Here is a 17212-nt window from a genome sequence, read left to right as displayed (position 1 = left end):
TGAAGGGAGAGGATCGGCAGCTGGTGAGCTCCCACACTACCCAGAGCATGTGTGTTTACTCTCCACTCTCTGTGCATGATAGTGACGCATCATCTGCATGAATCTCTACACATGCTGATGGACGATTTAAGATGGATGGACGGATCAAGTTATGTAAAAAGAAAGTACAACCTTATTCAAAATTCAATCTTTTATATGTCAGAACGTGACAAAAATCAGTCGTTCCTCAGCAAAGCTTAAAGTTGTGGGAATACAAGCCTGGATGAACAACATTGACATATTACACCGTGTCATTAATCATTTAATAAAAACTGAGGAAAAATGCAGAAGCAGTGTGTGCAAAACGAACTATCCTCTTACTGCTTCCATAGGAATTAAGAGGGTAACTAGCACTAAATGCATCTGATCAATTCAATCAGTATCTGTGACAAAGCTGAAGTTTTGGCAGTTTTCACGTGTGCATTAACACAATGCCAAGGAGGAAAGATACCTGCAGTAATTTTAGAGAAGCAACTGTTGTTACCTATCACTCTGGGTAAGTCATTCCCCCAAAATCTAAGTTCATCGTAGTCTTCATCATTCACTGCTTCTATGTGTAGATAGATAGATAATTATAGTTTAATAGCAGGATATTATTATCTGCCAACACAGCCAGTTTGAGGGGGGTTTTTTTTATATGTCTATTTATTGTTATGCTCTTCTGAACTCCTGATATTACCCAAACCAGTAAAAGTAGCACTGAAACAGACACTAAACTCACTGAGTTAAAATCAATAAAAATCACTGATGTAAAACTAAATAAAAATGGGAAATTTAGTGAAAATGACTAAACCGCAGCAAATCTGGCGCTAACACAGACCATCCTGGCTGTGGGCCCCTGAGTCATAAAGATGTGGCGTACCCTGGTGGGAAAATGTCAGCTCTCCTGCATGCGTCAGCAGCAGGGGAGCTAACAGACAGCTATAATTACACATTCATATTTGTACTGTGAGTAACTTTACACATTAACTTCAGTCAAGGTATTTTTAATTTTAATTTCGCACATCAGAAACATTTTTTACAACAGCAAATTATTCACATTTGACTATCAAAATATAGGTTCATTTCATTCCCCCCTGGGCTGCAAAGAACCCATGTTGTGTAATAATAATGCTACACAGACTATAAATAATCCTAAGCGGTATTAACTTTTTTTTTTTTGTCTTTTTAAAGCGATGACTGTTTATATCCCGGAGGAGGACGCGTTTCTGAGCCTCTCCGTGGCTGAAACAGCTCGAGTCAGTTTGTGTGTAAATATTTATTTTAAAATTCAAGTCAAGGTATTTTCACAGGTAAGTTTCTAAAATGCACACATTGCACCTGCTGAGTTCATTCGACCACCTCCAAAGAACCTCCAAATCAAAGTTCACTGCTCGCGGCAAAGCAAACGTGAAGCCTGACGAGTCTAAAGTAAGACAACGAGCTGTTTGACACTAAAGTTTGTTTTTTGCTTTTGCAGCTGTAGACTCATTCACACCAAAACATTTCCAACTAACGAAAAAGTGGCAAAGGCCCACAAACATGAAATGTGCACGTTCAGATATCGCTCGCACTTGTATCAACTTGGCAGCATGCATGGCATTTATAAAAACACCACATAGCTCAAAAATAGAAATTGCACATTCACCATTTGGGAAGGGGGGGTCCATCTGGGAACTGTCAGAACTGTCCTTGTGCATGTGTGTGTGTAAGTGTGTGTGTGTCATGTGGCTCTGTCTCCCTCGTTTATTTCTTCCTAAGCAGGTAAATGCCGTTTCAGGACATCTCTGGCATTTGTCGGCAAAGACTCGGGAAAGTTCACATCAAACTCCACCACCAGGTCTCCTCTCTGCTCGGGGTTTTTGGGGAACGGGAGACCCTGTCCGGCTACAGTTTTTCTCATGCCGGGCTTGACGACGTCCGTGATCTTCATGTTGCACGTCTTCCCGTCTATCGTCGACACGGTGACGGAGCATCCGCACAGCGACTGTGAAGACAAGAATATGAGGGTAAGGTGAGGATCGGCGGGAGAACAGCAACCCACACACTGACGCCTGCAAAAACGGCAGAAATAACACAGCAATCTGCTCACCGGCTATGTCGGTGCATCATCTATGGTTCCTTTTATCATTATTTTATTATTATTATTAAAGGTTTTCTCTTCCTTTGTCCCACTTTCAGTTTCCTTCTTACTTTATTCTACAGGTTTGATCCTCGTGCGTTTGTTCTTCTCTGCTCTGTTGTTTTCCCACCCTGCTTGTTGTGTGATTGTGTTCACCCGTTTCTTATTACCCTTCCCTGCTTGTGTGTATTTAATCCCTGTGTTTCCTTTGGCTGGATCTCTACAGTTTCAGGATTTATCTTATTTGCCCATCTGATATGTTTTTCCTGCTATCAATGCCAGCAATAATTACAGTTTCCCCTTAATTCCCTGAAAGTCCAAAATGGTTTCCTCTCTGTGTTTGAATCTTTTCTGCAGACTAAACCAGAGGCATGAGATACATGCAAATATTCACAGTATATGTCAGTGGAAAAACATAATTACACAACAAATGTCAAAATATGTGTTCATGCCTTTGTTATGCAAGTTAAAAAGTAAAAGAAAAAGCAATTTAACTGCAGCTTTATCTGATCAGATAAAGCCGTGCTTACTTTGCGATACATGCGTAGAATCTCACATTACACTAGAGCTATTAATCAAATACTTTACCGTTCTATCTAATCTAACTCAAAACACGAGCGTAGGTGGATCGAGAGAGAGATTCTGCAACCAAAGCTGCACAAAAGCAGACAAAAAGAGCAAATACACCCAGAGTGAAAAGAGATGAGCTGATAAACAAAAGCTCCTCAAGTCTAACATCTGCTACCAGTACAATGTGACCATATTAACTAAACTGTATATTTTTTTTAACATGATATCAACTTAATATTTTCGAGTGTTTGTTTTGGAGCCTCGAGCTGATGCCATCTTAGCGTTGAAGCCGGGTGTGACCGGCAGCAGCTTTTCAAACCTAAAGTATCCTCAGCTTGGTTTTCCTTCCTGACACTAACGAGGAGCATAACTGACAAAACAAACAACATGTTGCATTCAATGTGAGATCCAACTTGAAACTGAGAACATAAGCTTACCAGGAAACTGTTCAAAGAGATCATGAATCAAGTAAGAAGAAGGATCATTTCCCCACAGATTTTTATACAGCCTGACTTCTTTCATTGCAACTAGAGGAGTCTCCCCCTGCTGGTTATCAGCAAGAATGCAGGTTTAAGGCACTATAGCATATTATCCAAGATAGAAGCTACATCTGTCTTTTAGATTTCTGATTAATCTTCAACAGACTTTAAAATTTAGTTTAATTCTGCTTCCACAAAACAATCTTAAAGGCTATTTTCAGAGCCCTGAACCACTTGAACTCTCCGGATTAGTCTTCATCAAGAGAAGGAAGTTTGATCAGCATCAAGTGATTACAGGTGGTCATAATTTCCATGTTGAAAGACTAAATGGCTTCAGGTATCATTCTGTCTGTGTGCTTTTTTATTTTTAATTGGGTCATAGTTGCCCACATTTTCTTCTTAACAAGAGTCTCATTGTGATTGGAAACTGATTGAAAGGCAGCTTAATTATAGCATGCACAGCTGATCTGCTGGTAGTGGTCATAAATTCAGAGATGTGGAGGTTATATCTCTCACTGTGTGCTGAGGGGGAGGAACCACATAAGTAAGTACATCTTGCACCGTGTGCACGTGGGTGGCCGTCGCCTCTCCGCTCTCCCTGCGATACAGCTCCTACTTCTCTGCGCCGATGATCCAGATTACATAAGTGTGCATTCAAGGTGTGTGTGTGTGAGTTTGGTCTGGTACTATACTGATTCATTTAAGCCCGTGCTTTCCAGGGAAACAGCTGAAGCAGAGTACCTACAGTTTATTGATTGTGACCAGCGTTTAAGCTGCAGAGCATTAAAGCTGCACTCACAGCTAAATATGAACTTGTTCTGTGTGTGACTTATTCATCTATCAGACTCTATTAATACCTCTACACTCAGACAAAGCAGGTGCCAAAATAGAAAAGGCCTCACCTGTCGTAAGCTCACACGCACTGGATACACAATGTTGGAGCCCTCCCGCCTAAAGTGGGGGTGTGGTTTGTCCTTGATGACGAAAACAATGTCAGCGGGAATAGTATTTGGAGACTCGTCTCCCTCCCGGGGGAACGTGATCTTGGTTCCCTCCTTCCAGCCCCGCTTAATCTCGATAGTGAGAATCTTATCCTCAGTGCGCATGGTCCTGCCATCTGGATTTAGCCTTTTGCGGGAGATTTTCATCCTCTTGGTGCAGCCGTGGAACACCTCCTCCAGGGTGACCCTCAGTTCGTGGATGATGGGCGGGTCCTGCTTCCGCCGCTGCTGCCCCCCGAGGCCCACGTGGCCGTCACGGGGGAAGCCGTTCAGGTTGAAGCTGGTGAAGGAGCCGAAGGGGTCGTTTCCGTCCACCTCCATGTCCTCGTCGTCTCGCCCGTTCGCTTTACGTCCGAAGAACATCTCGAAGGGGTTGGAGCCTCCGAAGAAAGTGGCGAAGGTGGCGTGAGGGTCTCCATGGAAGGTGTAGGTGAAAGTGGTGCCTTGTCCGTCACCAGCGGGCCCACTTCCTCCCTTGAGACCTTTTGGGCAACAGAAATGATTAATGACATGAGTGCTCAGCTCAGCGAGAGCACTTACAGCATGACTGATAAACTCTGACTTCAAAGTACAGCCCAGTTTATCAGAGTTCTGCTGAATGATCTTAGAGCTAAAACATCAAACCACGATGGTCCCAGTTTCTTTATTTCACACTTTACATCATTCTTGAGTGAGTACTGTGGTTTTTAAGTGTTAAAATGCCACATTACCTCAGAGATTACCTACATCTTATTAATGATGTTCCTCAACCATCATTCCAAAATAAAAACAAAAAAATATGGGAGTAAAGAAAGTTTTCCTTAAGGGAAAAACTTTGGGACATCAGATGAGGGAGGGGAAAGTGTCAGAGAGACTCCCTGTTCTCAAACACCTCTTCCAGTTCTTCTGGTGAGAAATTCCCAAGCCAGCTGAGAGCGCATTTCCTGGATCTGCCCCTGGGCCTCCTCTCAGCAGGACCTCACCGGGGAGGTGGCCAGGAGGCATCCTAGTCAGATCCCCCAACCAGCTCAGCTGCCTCCTTTTGATGGTGAGGACTAGCAGTGCTACTTACTACCCTGAACCAAAAAGTCAGTGTAAATAGCATTGTTTTTAGCCTTTTTTTTAATTTTTTAAAATTTAAATCATTACTATTTTTCAGTCACAGTTTCTACATTGTCATGTTCAGGGTTAGGTTAACAAACAAAGGCTTTCTGGCAGAAAGTCCTGAAGTACAAATTCTTCCATTATCAAAGTTTTCCAGTCTCCTTCGCCAGTCTCAAAGCTATGACATCACAACAATAATATTGTTGCACTGGAGAAACATGATGTGGGAAAAATGCCAACATGGCAACACCAGACTGTGGCTGTTATTCAACTAGCAGCTGATACTGGTTGGTACTCTGAGTGGAGGGGATAGTACTGGTGTCACGAGAAGGAAAATTGGATTAGTGCAAGAAAATGACATAAAATGCTGAGAAGTCAAGCCACTTCAGACATAGATGGACAAATTCTGAGTCTTACAAAGTATTTTTAATATCAATATCAGGAAAGATATATTTGAGATATTAGAGGAGATGACTCATGTAGAGGGTAATTGTAATGCTGCAGTTAGATTCTGTGATGGAGCCATGTTATGCTCATTCTTTCTTTACATCGCTTCCTTCTCAAACTGTTCAGGTAAAAGTTTTTCATGTATCTCCATCACAGGGCCAAACTGAGTACAACTGCTAAAGTTGAACCACGCCACCTTTGTGGACATGATGGGATGATGGGATACGCTTTCTGGTAGAGGTATCACATATAAGAGCATGTCCCCTGTTACAAAACTGGAAAATTTGTTTGGTTTTCCCTTTTACTCTTATAAATGGATCTCACCACTAGTAATCAGCGGATTTTTTTTTGATTGAGATCAACTCCCAACTCAGGGAATTGTTTGCATGGTTTGAGGGAGCTCTTACAGAAGCCATATGGTTCAAATTTCCATGCTCATGATGTCATTTTACCTTTTTCCTGCATGCATTTTCTTGCTTTACACTTCCCGTGCCTTAAACTGTGCATTTCTGAGAAAGGTTCCTCGTGTATCCAGTTACATTAAGAGGAGAAAAATGTTTTGGTGTGAGTAAAATTGTAAAAATCATAATATGCCTCCATAAATTTTAAATATGTGGTTGTGGAGATGATGGATGGTCTATTTTTCCTTCCTCACACCAACCAAAGATCCCGAAAATAGCAGTCTGGACTGAAAATCTCCATGTAGCTGCATGTACCTCTGCTACTGTAACATTTTGTACAGAATGGCTGTTGGTGTGAATCGATATTACCCCCGGTTTCTCTTAAAATTGGAGCTTATTACTGTAAGTGCCGTGCCACATATGGACTGAGCCTCATGATAAAATGCACAGAAATGTATGCAGATGATCTGCCGAACAGCTGTGCTGTGGGCCTGCTGCTGTGCTGGTTACAGTGTGCGACTTGAATTGAAGCCAGTTGTGTTTTACATGCAGCCACCCAGCTTCACAGCGCGTTCATAACGGTGTTTTAACCCGAAACACACAATAGCGTGTAATTAAAAAAATATACGTTACCTTCCTCTCCATACTGATCATAAATTTCCCTTTTCTTCGGATCACTGAGGACTTCATATGCTTCGGCGATTTCCTTAAATTTCTCCTCGGCGGCTGCAGACTTGTTTTTGTCCGGATGCCATTTCAGCGCCTGTTTTTTGTAAGCTTTTTTTATATCCTCATCCGTGGCTCCTTTAGAGATACCCAGCGTTTTATAGTAATCTTTGCCCATTTTTAACCCACTTATCCCCCTATAAGAAAAATAATAAATTAACAAATAAAAAGGGGGCTAGAGCTCCTGGAGCAGAGCAGGTAGACTGGCCTGACGCGGGTCGGCGGATGGTTGTCACAGCTGACTAATAAACAATAAGTATCCGCAGACAGACACACAGTGGAGGATGAAGACCATTTAGAGGGGGTTAGTCAACGCCGTGGACCCTCTGTTATTTATCCGTGACTGGATGACCCTCTTTAAATAGACACGGCTCCCTCCCCTGTATCCACAGCGCCAAAGTCAAGTCAGACGCAATAAATAATTCTGGTTCCGGTGCGCTTGAGCTTGAGCTTCCAAAATTATGACGCATTAGAGAATGTCTTGTATCAAATTTTTTTTTTCAAGAAAAACAATAAAAACTGCGAAACACGCTTCAAGATGAACAGGTGGGACAATTATTTTTTTGACTGGAGATTTAAAAAAAAAATAATTAAAAAAATTAAAATTGTATACCTCCACAATTTACGAAAAATAGGGCATCGAATCACATAAATGTTTGTCCTGATACAAAAACAAGAACGAGACAGGAGTCCAAGAGCCGAAAATATCAAACTACAGTCAAACCAATACCCGATTTGTAATTTTGAGATGCACTCTGCTTACTGTAAAACCAAGTCATAAATTCTTACAGCTATTCAGTGCGGTACCCATGAAGTGAAAATCAATTATTATATGTTTATTGTGTTTGAATTCGATCTCGAAAGTGTTACCAAGCATACAGTTCTGCTGTTTATGCAGCACCACTCAAAATTTGAAACACACCTTCTCATTGTAGAGTTTTTCATTACTCTTATTGTTTTTCTACATTTTAAAAACATCTTGTATGTACACGACTATAATGCTGGATATTCACATTAAACAAGGCCAAAGTTTCAAATAATGAGGTTATGTACAGGCAATCATGAGCCAAAAGCTCAGACTTCTGACTCCTCTAAATGCTCTGTTTCATACAGTTTTGTCTACTCTTGGCTCTTTATGACGTCACAGAGAGGGGAAACCCTTAATATGGTCTTCTCAGGCACAAAGATCAACCAGCTTCACCCAGGTTTAGACCCAGATTGTTGAGCTCCGGTTATGTGATGCTGATTCTTTATCCACTGAGCTGAATTGATGCATGTTGACGTGGGTTAAGTGTTACCTCTAATTCTAAATAAATCCCCAACAGTGCAGCAAAACATTTCCATGCCACCACAGCTCCTCCCCCAGGCCTCACAGTGAGAAGAGAAAATGCAGATCTGTTCACCTTCTCATAAAGCAACCTAAATTCATAAAGAAACCTACTGAGATATGTTTAATGTGAGGTGAATTTTATTAAGAAATAGAATAAATATAAGAAACTCCTTGAATGTTGTAGGTGTATATTTTTATTTTAGTTTCTTTTTTTTTTCTTATAGAACATTTTTACTTGCCTTACATGAGAATAAATTGGTTTTATTTTGAAAAGCTGCTTTCCGGTATGAGTGGCAGTAAGTGGACGCTGTGGACTGGAATCTGGCGGCTTTTTCTAGAAAGTAAGTGGCGATACTCGTCATTCACCAAACCGGGTCCTTTGCACATCATCCAGGTGAGAGGCGAAAAAAGACCAGCCACTGTATTTGATGTCGTTTATAGCCATGACGTCATCGCACAAAACTGACAGCCAATGGGAAGCAATGGAAACTGAAACTCCCCATGCTTATCTGGAGGAAAATGTTGTATGTATATCAGATGACAAGGCCCAGGTAATAAATATCTTATATGTCAGTATCTTAACTATCCTATAACATTTGGCGTTTTCTTTAATCTTAACAAACCAGGAATGCGGGTAAAAATGTAAATAAAGACAATAAACACGTGGTACAATAAAATCACAAAACTATATTTAACCAAACTCTGAAATACTCAAACTCCCAAAGTCACAGAAAATCCGTATTCAAGCAATTCATCGTTATCCTCAAGTTGTTTTCCTCCCTTTTACATGTAGCAGTTTAGGCTTTTTTTCTTCTTCTTTTTTATCTTATGGATTACACCATCAGTCACTGGAGAAGAGCCACTGAAACCAAAGTCTGCTAGACTGCCTCCAACCCCCCGTGGATTGGTATGTGTGTCTTCCTCTAGTACTTAGCTCTTCCTGGACTGCAGACCTCTCAGATATTGTGTCTGGAATCTGCTGGAGCCACTCTCCCAGTTTGGGGGTTACAGGTCCTGTAATACTCCTGTAACCACTGGGACCACTCCTCCTTTATCTGCTCCAGTTATTCAGTGCATTTGGTCTCCTCCTTTTAACTGGCACATCTATCACAACCGTAGTCTTCTGCTCTCTGTCATGACTCTGTAAATGTGTAATTTTTACAATAATTTACTGGCAGCTGGATGACAGAATGTGTTGGATGGATGTGTTGTTGGTTGGACAGCAGTTGCTGACCTGTCTTCCACTGGGAATTGGAGACATTTCTGTGTACTATCCAAACCCAGTGCTTCTCTGTGTGCCAGCATGCATCTTACATGCTGCTACTAAGTGCAGGACTGTCTCAGTGGGACCTTTGCATTGCTTGCATCTTGGGTCCTATCGAGTGTGGCAGACGATTGCTTTTAGGCATCTGGTGCTTTGAGGCTCGCTGTTGTGATCAGAGCCTCTGTGCTGTGCTCGAGGTCAGCTTTTTCTAGCCACTGGTTGGAATTCTTGATGTCAGCAGTTTCCTTTATCTGCAAGATGTGTCTCCTTTTTAAAAAAATAAATAATACATTTTGTATAAATAGCACGCAGAAGCTCACAGGTTCGAGGCCACTGTGTCTATTCCAGATGAAGGTGGCCTCTCCTGCAGCCACAGCGCCCCCTGGTGTTCCTTAGAGGAAGTGAGTTTTACAAAAACCGCTGATAGAAGCTCTCTCTCTGCCAGTGAGTCAGCGCCTCTGCAGAGCTGCAGGTCAATCATCTCTGGTGATAATGAATGAATGTTTTAAAATCTCCTTTAAAAGGTCCTGCAACGAATAAAAGGTTTTAAAGGTTTTTTCTGTTTGCATCTGGAAAATTTTACTGCTTTTCTGCATGAACCATGGATCAGTTTCGTGGATTATTTAGTAAACTGGACCAAAATGAGGATGGATTCGTTTCTGTGGCGGAGCTACAAGACGAAATGAGGAAGCATGGTATTATCTCAGCGGATGGGAAGGTCCAGGTAACAAATATTCTTAATAGCATCTATATGCATCGGTATTATTATTGTTTTTTTAAACCTGCTATTGAGAGAGCTGTTTTTGTTTCTTGTAGAGTATTGTCGAGTCTTATGACAGAGACAAAGATGGCCTGCTGGATTATCAAGAGTTCCTCAGCTACATGATGGACAGAGAGAGGAAGTGGAAAATTCACTTTCATGACCTTGATAAGAATAATTGTGGTGAGTTGAAAGTCTTACCGCCTTATAAGTGATACATTTCTGGAGGAAAAAAATGAATGATACAAAATGAAGTATGTGAGGACTTAAATCAGTTTTTAAGATCTGCGCCTCCTGCTTTTTTGTCCTTTAAAGAACATAATGAACATAACTCTGCAGAAAGTGTGTTCTAACATGACTTTTCCTCGATAACCTGAATACATTTTTTTATTTTGTTGATGGTGAAATGTGTTTTCAAGGTCAGACACGACTGGCTGGCAGGCAAACAAAAGATCTGTTTATGGTACACAGACCTGCAGCATTTCAGGGACCATAGCACATCATATAGAAACTTCACTTATGAGGAAGAGCAGTATCTGTTTGTAATTTTGTGCATTTCTTCTTTGATCAGGATTCATTGACCAGGAGGACATCATATGTTTGTTTAAGGAGTTAGGAGTGGTCATTTCAAAGCCGAATGCAAAAAAAATTATACAAATGTAAGATTTTCTTGCCCACTACCTCATAGATTCATTATTGTTTTTGAGTATATATGCATTTATACTTGGCATATAGGTTTAAAATAATTAGCATAATTAGCATTAAATAAAATATATTTAAGGCATAATCGTGATTATTTTGGGTTGCCAGATTAAACGAATGGTTAAAAGGATCCCTCAGTATGGACTCACTACCTGGCTAACCTGAACTTGTTGTATCTCTGAATTATAAATGATTATTACTCAGCTTGCTGTTTTGAAAATGGACAAATGATGTGATGTTAATACGGGATGTGAAAGCTTTATTTCCTGAAACTTGACAAGTGTCGTTGTCTTTGGCAACATCAGGATGGATAAGGACAACTCGATGACGGTGGATTGGGATGAATTCTTGCACCACATCATCCTCAACCCTGTGGATAACATCGGGGAGCTAGTGTCCTCATGGAAACACAGTTTGGTATGATCATTCCCATTATGCTTTACATTTACACAGCGATTAAAATGTCTCCTCAAAAGGTGATCAGTTAAGTCCTCCTGTTTGTACTCCTGCAGGTGTTTGATGTCGGGGAGAGCCGCGGGATCCCCATTGAGTTCCCTGAAGAAGCGTCAGGCTTCAGTGCTTGGAGGACATTTGTTATGTCAGCAGGACTGGCGGATGCTGTGTCCCGGACCATGACGGCACCCATAGACCGCCTTAAAACACAACTTCAGGTCAGCTCCACTATCACAAGGCACTGCAGACAAAAGGAAAAGGAAAATGTTTCAGAAACATCACACAAATTATGTAATAATTATTCAAGCTCAGCGGTTTTACAGAGTTTCTGACTACATCACTCAGCGTAACTATTATGTGGCCCTGGAAGACTCGCAAATTCTGTCAGGAAGAATTAGATAAACTACCAAAGCCCAGGTGCACAAAGCCTGTAGAGTCAAAGCTGTTCCTGCTGCAAAGAAATGGCTCTAAGAAATGCTTAAATAAAGGTTTGAATCATTTTGTAAAAGAGCCACTCATGTTTTAACATCGTGTCACAGTATAGATTAATAAGCAAATATGCTTCTTTTGTCCATCCATCCATTTTCTTAACTGCTTATCAAGGTTGCAGGAGAGCTGGAGCTTATCCTAGATGTACACCACAGACAGGTTACCAGTCTGTCACAGGGCTAACAAAGAGAGACAGAAAAAAACATTAAAGCTATTTAGCATTTTAAGATAATGTAAATTTTTGGGTTCCAGCTCCCCTGTGGCGCTGATATGGGTAAGCAGAAGACGATGGATGGATGTTTCGTTTTGGCTGTGAGCCCGGCCTAGTTTTACATTAGTATCTCTGGCTCTAAAAACAGTCTGTTATCAGCTTGCCTGCCTTATTTTTATGACCTGCATTCAAACTGTTGCTTTTATCTTGCTTTTAACTTTATGTACCTATATTTATCCTAAAAGTGTTGCTGTTGTGACTGTTCCACATCACTGCACACCTGCACCTCACTGAAAATGACTTCCTGTCTCCACAATAGGTGTATGGATCCAAGGCCTTCTCCCAGGGTTTTCAGGAGATGAGAGGAGGTGGTTTGCGGTCAATGTGGCAAGGCAATGCTGTCAACGTGCTGAAAGGAACGCCACAGTCGACACTTCAGTGTCTTATCTACGCCCAGGTGAGGCTGAGCATTGAGCTGTTGGTGTACAGTTTATTTTTTTCCGATTGATTAGCACACTCAGATGTCCTCTGCTCCGTTTAGATGAAGGTCTACACCCAAAACAGGACCCAGCAGACTCTGACAGTGCAGCAGCGTTTCGGGTTGGGCTGCATCTCTGGAGCTGTGGCTCACGCTGTCTTCTACCCCTTAGAGGTCAGATCAGTGGCAGATCTGAGTACTTTAACATTTCTGTCCTGAAGTGCAGATCACTGACTGTTTTAATTGTTACTATGTCATTGTTAGACTCATTATAAAGCCTTTTTATTATCATAAACAAATGAGTCAGTCTCTACAGTATCTCCAAAGAGAACAACACATGTTCCAATATTAATATTAAACAATCACCATGAGGAAGTGCGTGAACAACCACACAAATACTTTAGATGCTGGGAAACAGTGATCTTCATCTGTAATCTCATGGCCGTGAATAACTGTATTCTGTATTACTTTGAGGCTGATAAATCGCCACGGCAATGTGGAGTAAACAGGTGAGGAAAATACTAAAACTGAGCTTTTGCTTCTTACATTATGAGAAACTGGAGGATACTGTGTTATTCAACTCAGTTTTTCCCCTTTATGCTATAACAACATTAAACTAACATTCTGTACTGAGGCCAGCGTGCTCTGATATTTTTAGAGGCTCTCCTTTGTTTGCGTTCGTCACACTAAAGTCTCAAATAACCCCTCCACAGTCAGCAGCCCAAATACAAGCAAAAATGTTACCACTGATGATATCAACATCATGTCAACACCATCTTATCAACAATAAATGTATTTTTTTTTTTTATTAAAAACAAAAACAAACGAGCATCATAAAACCAAAATGCACAAACTCTTCCTCCCATCCCACACAGAGCACGTGAATAAATACAAAAAAGATGCACGGTCGACAGCAAACCCCTGTTCCTCTAACTACTAACCTTTCTCTTTGTATTTCACTACATATTTTAATCTTTCTGGTTTTCTGGTGTTTTGAGCATGAGGTCATCTTGAGTTTGATGAATTATACAGCAGGTATTCTGAATCATAAACAGTTGATAGCACAGCAAATGGGTAAAATGGTATATATTCATATCCCCTCTTATTTCAGGACATGTATCTTTTCTGAATTACTATGTGCTACATAAACCTTTTTTCCCCTGTAGAAGTCTAGTTAACAGAAATGTAAAAGCCCAAAATCCCCAAATTATTACCAACATGGCAGGTTAGGGCTCCAGTCATGCCTAGAGACCAGTCAGCAACCAGTTGCTAGGAAAAAGCATTTCTTCTGCAGCCGTTGGAGAGTGGTTAGTGGAGGCTGCTAGCCATCCATAGTGAGTAAATGTTTGCAAACAGTTACACAATGCTGCACTGAAAAACTCCTTGCAATTGTTTGTATCACAAGAAGATCCTGAATTGTCTCCAAACAGTTGCAAACTACTCTCTAAGTGGTGAAGTTTTTTAAGAAGGGAAACTGTTCCCTTTTAATGTAAAATGTGTGCTTTTTGAGATATGTTTGTTGCAGCAATAAGGCACAGCTTTCCTTTTAATGGTGAATATTCTCTGTTTCTGGTTTGAGCTGCACTTTTTAAAGTGCCACTTAAACTCACAGAGTAAGTGGCCAGTGTCTGCAAACAAGTTTGCATGTTCCATTTGAACCTGTTAATGACCAAAGCAATCACAACGAGGGTTTTGAGCCAGCAACCAGTTGCCAGTTGGGGAATATGCATTTTACGTAGCAACCATAAGGAACCAAAAGAAAAAAACATGAGGTAGGAAACAAGCAAAAGCAAAAATTTACTGCCAGACAAGTGTTTGGAGAATAGTTATACAATGGAAACATGTGACTGGAGAATTAGGTGAGGAAAAAAGGTTGTGATCTCTGTGGCTGTGAAGCCCCACTGCTACTCAAAGCAAACCTGAAGAAAGCTGGTTTAGAGGCTGAGGAATTAAGGAGTCTTGTTTCAGACAATAGATGAACTGACAGGCTTCACCAAAGTTCAGCATTAGCTAAACTGTATGATAATGTAAAATTTGTTGAATCACTCAAAGCTGCTCTAGTAGAGTCCAAGAATTGAGACTAATAGACCCACTTTAATTTATTAGTGGGGATCTCTTTTAGCAGTCTCACTCTCCTCTTGTTTTCTCTACAGGTGCTGAAGGTGAGGCTGAACCTGCAGCAGGCTGGCACTTACCATGGTGTTGCAGTGTGTGCCCGATCCATTTATAGAAGCGAGTCTTTGTCTTCCTTTTACAGAGGATTCAAGCCCAGCATCCTCTGTATGATCCCCTATGCAGGTGTGGAGTGTGCTGTTCATCAGGTGGGCCAGAAGACAACAGAGATCAAGTGAACTTTTATTTTGAAAAGATGCTAATTGCTTATTTTGTAATTGCAGTCAATCATGAGCTGGGCAAAAAGCGATCCCGCCTACAACAGTGACTCCAAACTGTTTTTCTTCAGCTTTGTGGCGTTCGCTTCTGGACAAATCACCAGTTACCCGCTGGCGGTGATCCGAACTCAGCAGCAAGCGCAGGGTATCGGCTCTCATTCATTCGGCACAGTTTACAGTTTCATATGAAGCTTTTATGTGGGAATGTTTTACTCATGTTTGTTTGTCTTGTTCTTCAGCTTTCAGATCAGATTCACGGCCAGCCTCGGGTGTATTACCGGGACTGATTGGGATATATGAAAGATATGGAATTAAAGGATATTATAATGGCATGGGAGCCAGCTTCGTCAGGGCGATACCGTGTGCCTTAATGAACTACACTCTGACTAGAAAATTTGAAAATGTTTTTTCCTCCTTGGAGTCTTGAGGAAATTAGAAAAAAAGCAAAAGCTGTGAGTTTTATTTTTGTTAATTATCCAAACACATGTCTGAAAAAAATGCCTGAGATGTGAAATGAGGTCAATCATGAAGTTATGGTTAACTCTGCAGGATTTGCTTTGTTATATTTTCTGTTGACCACGAGCATGGAACCATAATCTGACTGACTTTAAATATGTAATAACCAAGAGTAACAGCTGGCTACTCGACATGCTCTTTTAAAATAAGAAAATATGTTGTTGTGTTGACTGTATAATAAAATGATACTTCATAGCATGAATCAGATAGTGTTCATCTGTAACCCTAGTGTCAGTGCTGAGCCTGGATGAATGGGGGAGGTCGCACTGGGGCCGGGGTTAACAACGATCACCTCTGGTCCTGCTGGCCAAAAGCATGCTGATAGAAACTGTGCTACTGTTGGGAAAAGACAAAGGAAGAGGCGATGGGGAAGGCATGTTAGGAAGCAGCGAGAGAGGAGGATGGAGGAAAAGAGAAAGGCTAGAGAGAAAATTCAGTGATGTAGTGAAGGACCTGCTTAGGGTTGGTGTGACAGAGGAGGATGGTAGCGATGGGGATAATGAGATATCTACATTTCTATACATTTACAAAAGTGATCATTTTCAATTTAAGTGTGTGAATTTCAGGAGTAACAGATTTAATGTCATGTTTAAAATAAAGATTTAGGAGTGAAAGTCTTCTGGAATAAATCTTTTTCAGGTTTTGAAGACATTTACCTGAAAGGACTCTTCAGCTCTAAAAGTCAGTCTCAAATATTTAACCCGTAGTGCCGTTGTCACGCTGAAGTGGTCGTTGAGAGTCGCTGATCCATGCCTTGATCGTGTGAGTCATTAAGGGTCACATAGGCCAAGTGAATTCTTTGTGAGATCATCCTTATTGAGGGAAATAGTAAAGCCACACAGAGCAAACAATATACTCACCAACAACAATGCTAATATATAAAATAAAATTTCATATGTCACAAAAAAAAAGATGAGCACAGTGAAGTTTTGATCCATCGCACTCAGGTTATAAGATTTCGACGTGACCAACAAACTCCATGGGACATTTTATCCGTGTTTATAGTGCAAAGAGCTTCTCCTCTGAGATTTCGTTGGGATTCATTGGGATTTCGTTATAGCTGGCACAGAACCTCAACCTTACTGAATATTAGATAATAGTATTTTATGCCATGAAGATTCAAGCAACTTGTCTTCATAAACAAAAGACAGCACTGCATGTTACTAAAGAAATATTATTATAAAGTTATTACTGATTTAAGTGCAATTGTTGGACTCTGACAAAGTTAGGGAGGCAAAACTGAGATGGTTTGGACATGTGCAGAGGAGGGATAGGGAATATACTGGACAAAGGACTTTGAATGTGGAGCTGCCAGACAAGAGAAAAAGAGGAAGACCACACAGAAGATTTGTGAATGCGGAGGAGGAGGACATAGAGAGGGTTGGTGTAACAGAGGAGGATACTGGGGGTGGATAGGAGAGCAACCCCTAAAGGGAGTAGTCGAAAGAAGACTATAATTGTTACACAAAATGGGCCGTCTGGTGGGCTGATTCTCCTGCAAAGCATAATTTGACATCCCCTCGCTGCAACCTTTGCACACAGTCAAACACAAATGATGAGCTGCAGCAGGTCTATTGCACGTGTAAAATTAGATTTGTATCCCTGTAAAATGCGGAAACTCTTTATAAAATAGCATATTTAACCCAGAAGTTTACATTTATTTATTTATCACGTATATGTGGTGGAATAGAAGCAAATAATACTACCTTTCAGGGGAATATTGTTTTTTTTTCTTCACTACAATGAATGTAGTAACTAATTACAAAGTGAAA

General features: G+C 40.9%; 2 protein-coding genes across 5 annotated transcripts; one reads left to right on the top strand and one right to left on the bottom strand.

Annotated features, from left to right (window-relative positions):
* Positions 1-1009: 1009 nt before the first annotated feature.
* On the bottom strand, positions 1010-7246 carry dnajb4 (DnaJ heat shock protein family (Hsp40) member B4). The gene is made up of 3 exons (XM_086271576.1): positions 6755-7246; positions 4092-4672; positions 1010-2005 (listed from the first exon to the last, which is right to left on the bottom strand). Exons 1-3 carry the CDS (start codon positions 6963-6965, stop codon positions 1775-1777), a joined length of 1023 nt encoding a protein of 340 aa, XP_086127702.1. The 5' UTR covers positions 6966-7246; the 3' UTR covers positions 1010-1774.
* Positions 3620-15960, top strand: slc25a24l (solute carrier family 25 member 24, like). Of its 4 annotated transcripts, XM_086271573.1 has the most exons (12): positions 8312-8728; positions 9023-9084; positions 9790-10165; positions 10258-10384; positions 10773-10860; positions 11209-11320; positions 11416-11574; positions 12376-12513; positions 12598-12708; positions 14688-14855; positions 14931-15069; positions 15164-15960. In XM_086271573.1, the coding sequence occupies exons 3-12, from the start codon at positions 10043-10045 to the stop codon at positions 15349-15351; spliced, it is 1353 nt and encodes a 450-aa protein (XP_086127699.1). In that variant the 5' UTR covers positions 8312-8728; positions 9023-9084; positions 9790-10042; the 3' UTR covers positions 15352-15960. The 4 variants fall into 4 exon arrangements, with proteins under 4 accessions (XP_086127700.1, XP_086127699.1, XP_086127701.1 ...); XM_086271574.1 differs by lacking the exons at positions 8312-8728; positions 9023-9084 and adding an exon at positions 3620-3848; XM_086271575.1 differs by having other exon boundaries at positions 8312-9913; positions 10052-10165.
* Positions 15961-17212: the final 1252 nt, after the last annotated feature.

Source organism: Aulonocara sp. 'chitande type north' Nkhata Bay, linkage group LG18, assembly GCF_057382095.1.
Source record: "Aulonocara sp. 'chitande type north' Nkhata Bay isolate Kocher_YH1m ecotype deep benthic linkage group LG18, A_spYH_male_GT1.1, whole genome shotgun sequence".
NCBI lineage: Eukaryota > Metazoa > Chordata > Actinopteri > Cichliformes > Cichlidae > Aulonocara > Aulonocara sp. 'chitande type north' Nkhata Bay.
The sequence above is the reverse complement of the archived record's forward strand: the minus strand, read 5'-3'. Positions and strand labels throughout refer to the sequence as shown.

What these genes read in the sequence shown, in the direction of transcription:
- dnajb4 (XM_086271576.1), bottom strand. Translation starts at nt 6,965, where the DNA reads ATGGGCAAAGATTACTATAAAACGCTGGGTATCTCTAAAGGAGCCACG. An exon ending in TGATCAGTATGGAGAGGAAG is followed by an intron (nt 4,673 to 6,754) that starts GTAACGTATATT and finishes GTTGCCCAAAAG; the next exon opens with GTCTCAAGGGAGGAAGTGGG. An exon ending in TGCGTGTGAGCTTACGACAG is followed by an intron (nt 2,006 to 4,091) that starts GTGAGGCCTTTT and finishes TTGTCTTCACAG; the next exon opens with TCGCTGTGCGGATGCTCCGT.
- slc25a24l (XM_086271574.1), top strand. Translation starts at nt 10,043, where the DNA reads ATGGATCAGTTTCGTGGATTATTTAGTAAACTGGACCAAAATGAGGAT. An exon ending in CCTCATGGAAACACAGTTTG is followed by an intron (nt 11,321 to 11,415) that starts GTATGATCATTC and finishes GTACTCCTGCAG; the next exon opens with GTGTTTGATGTCGGGGAGAG. An exon ending in AGTGTCTTATCTACGCCCAG is followed by an intron (nt 12,514 to 12,597) that starts GTGAGGCTGAGC and finishes TGCTCCGTTTAG; the next exon opens with ATGAAGGTCTACACCCAAAA.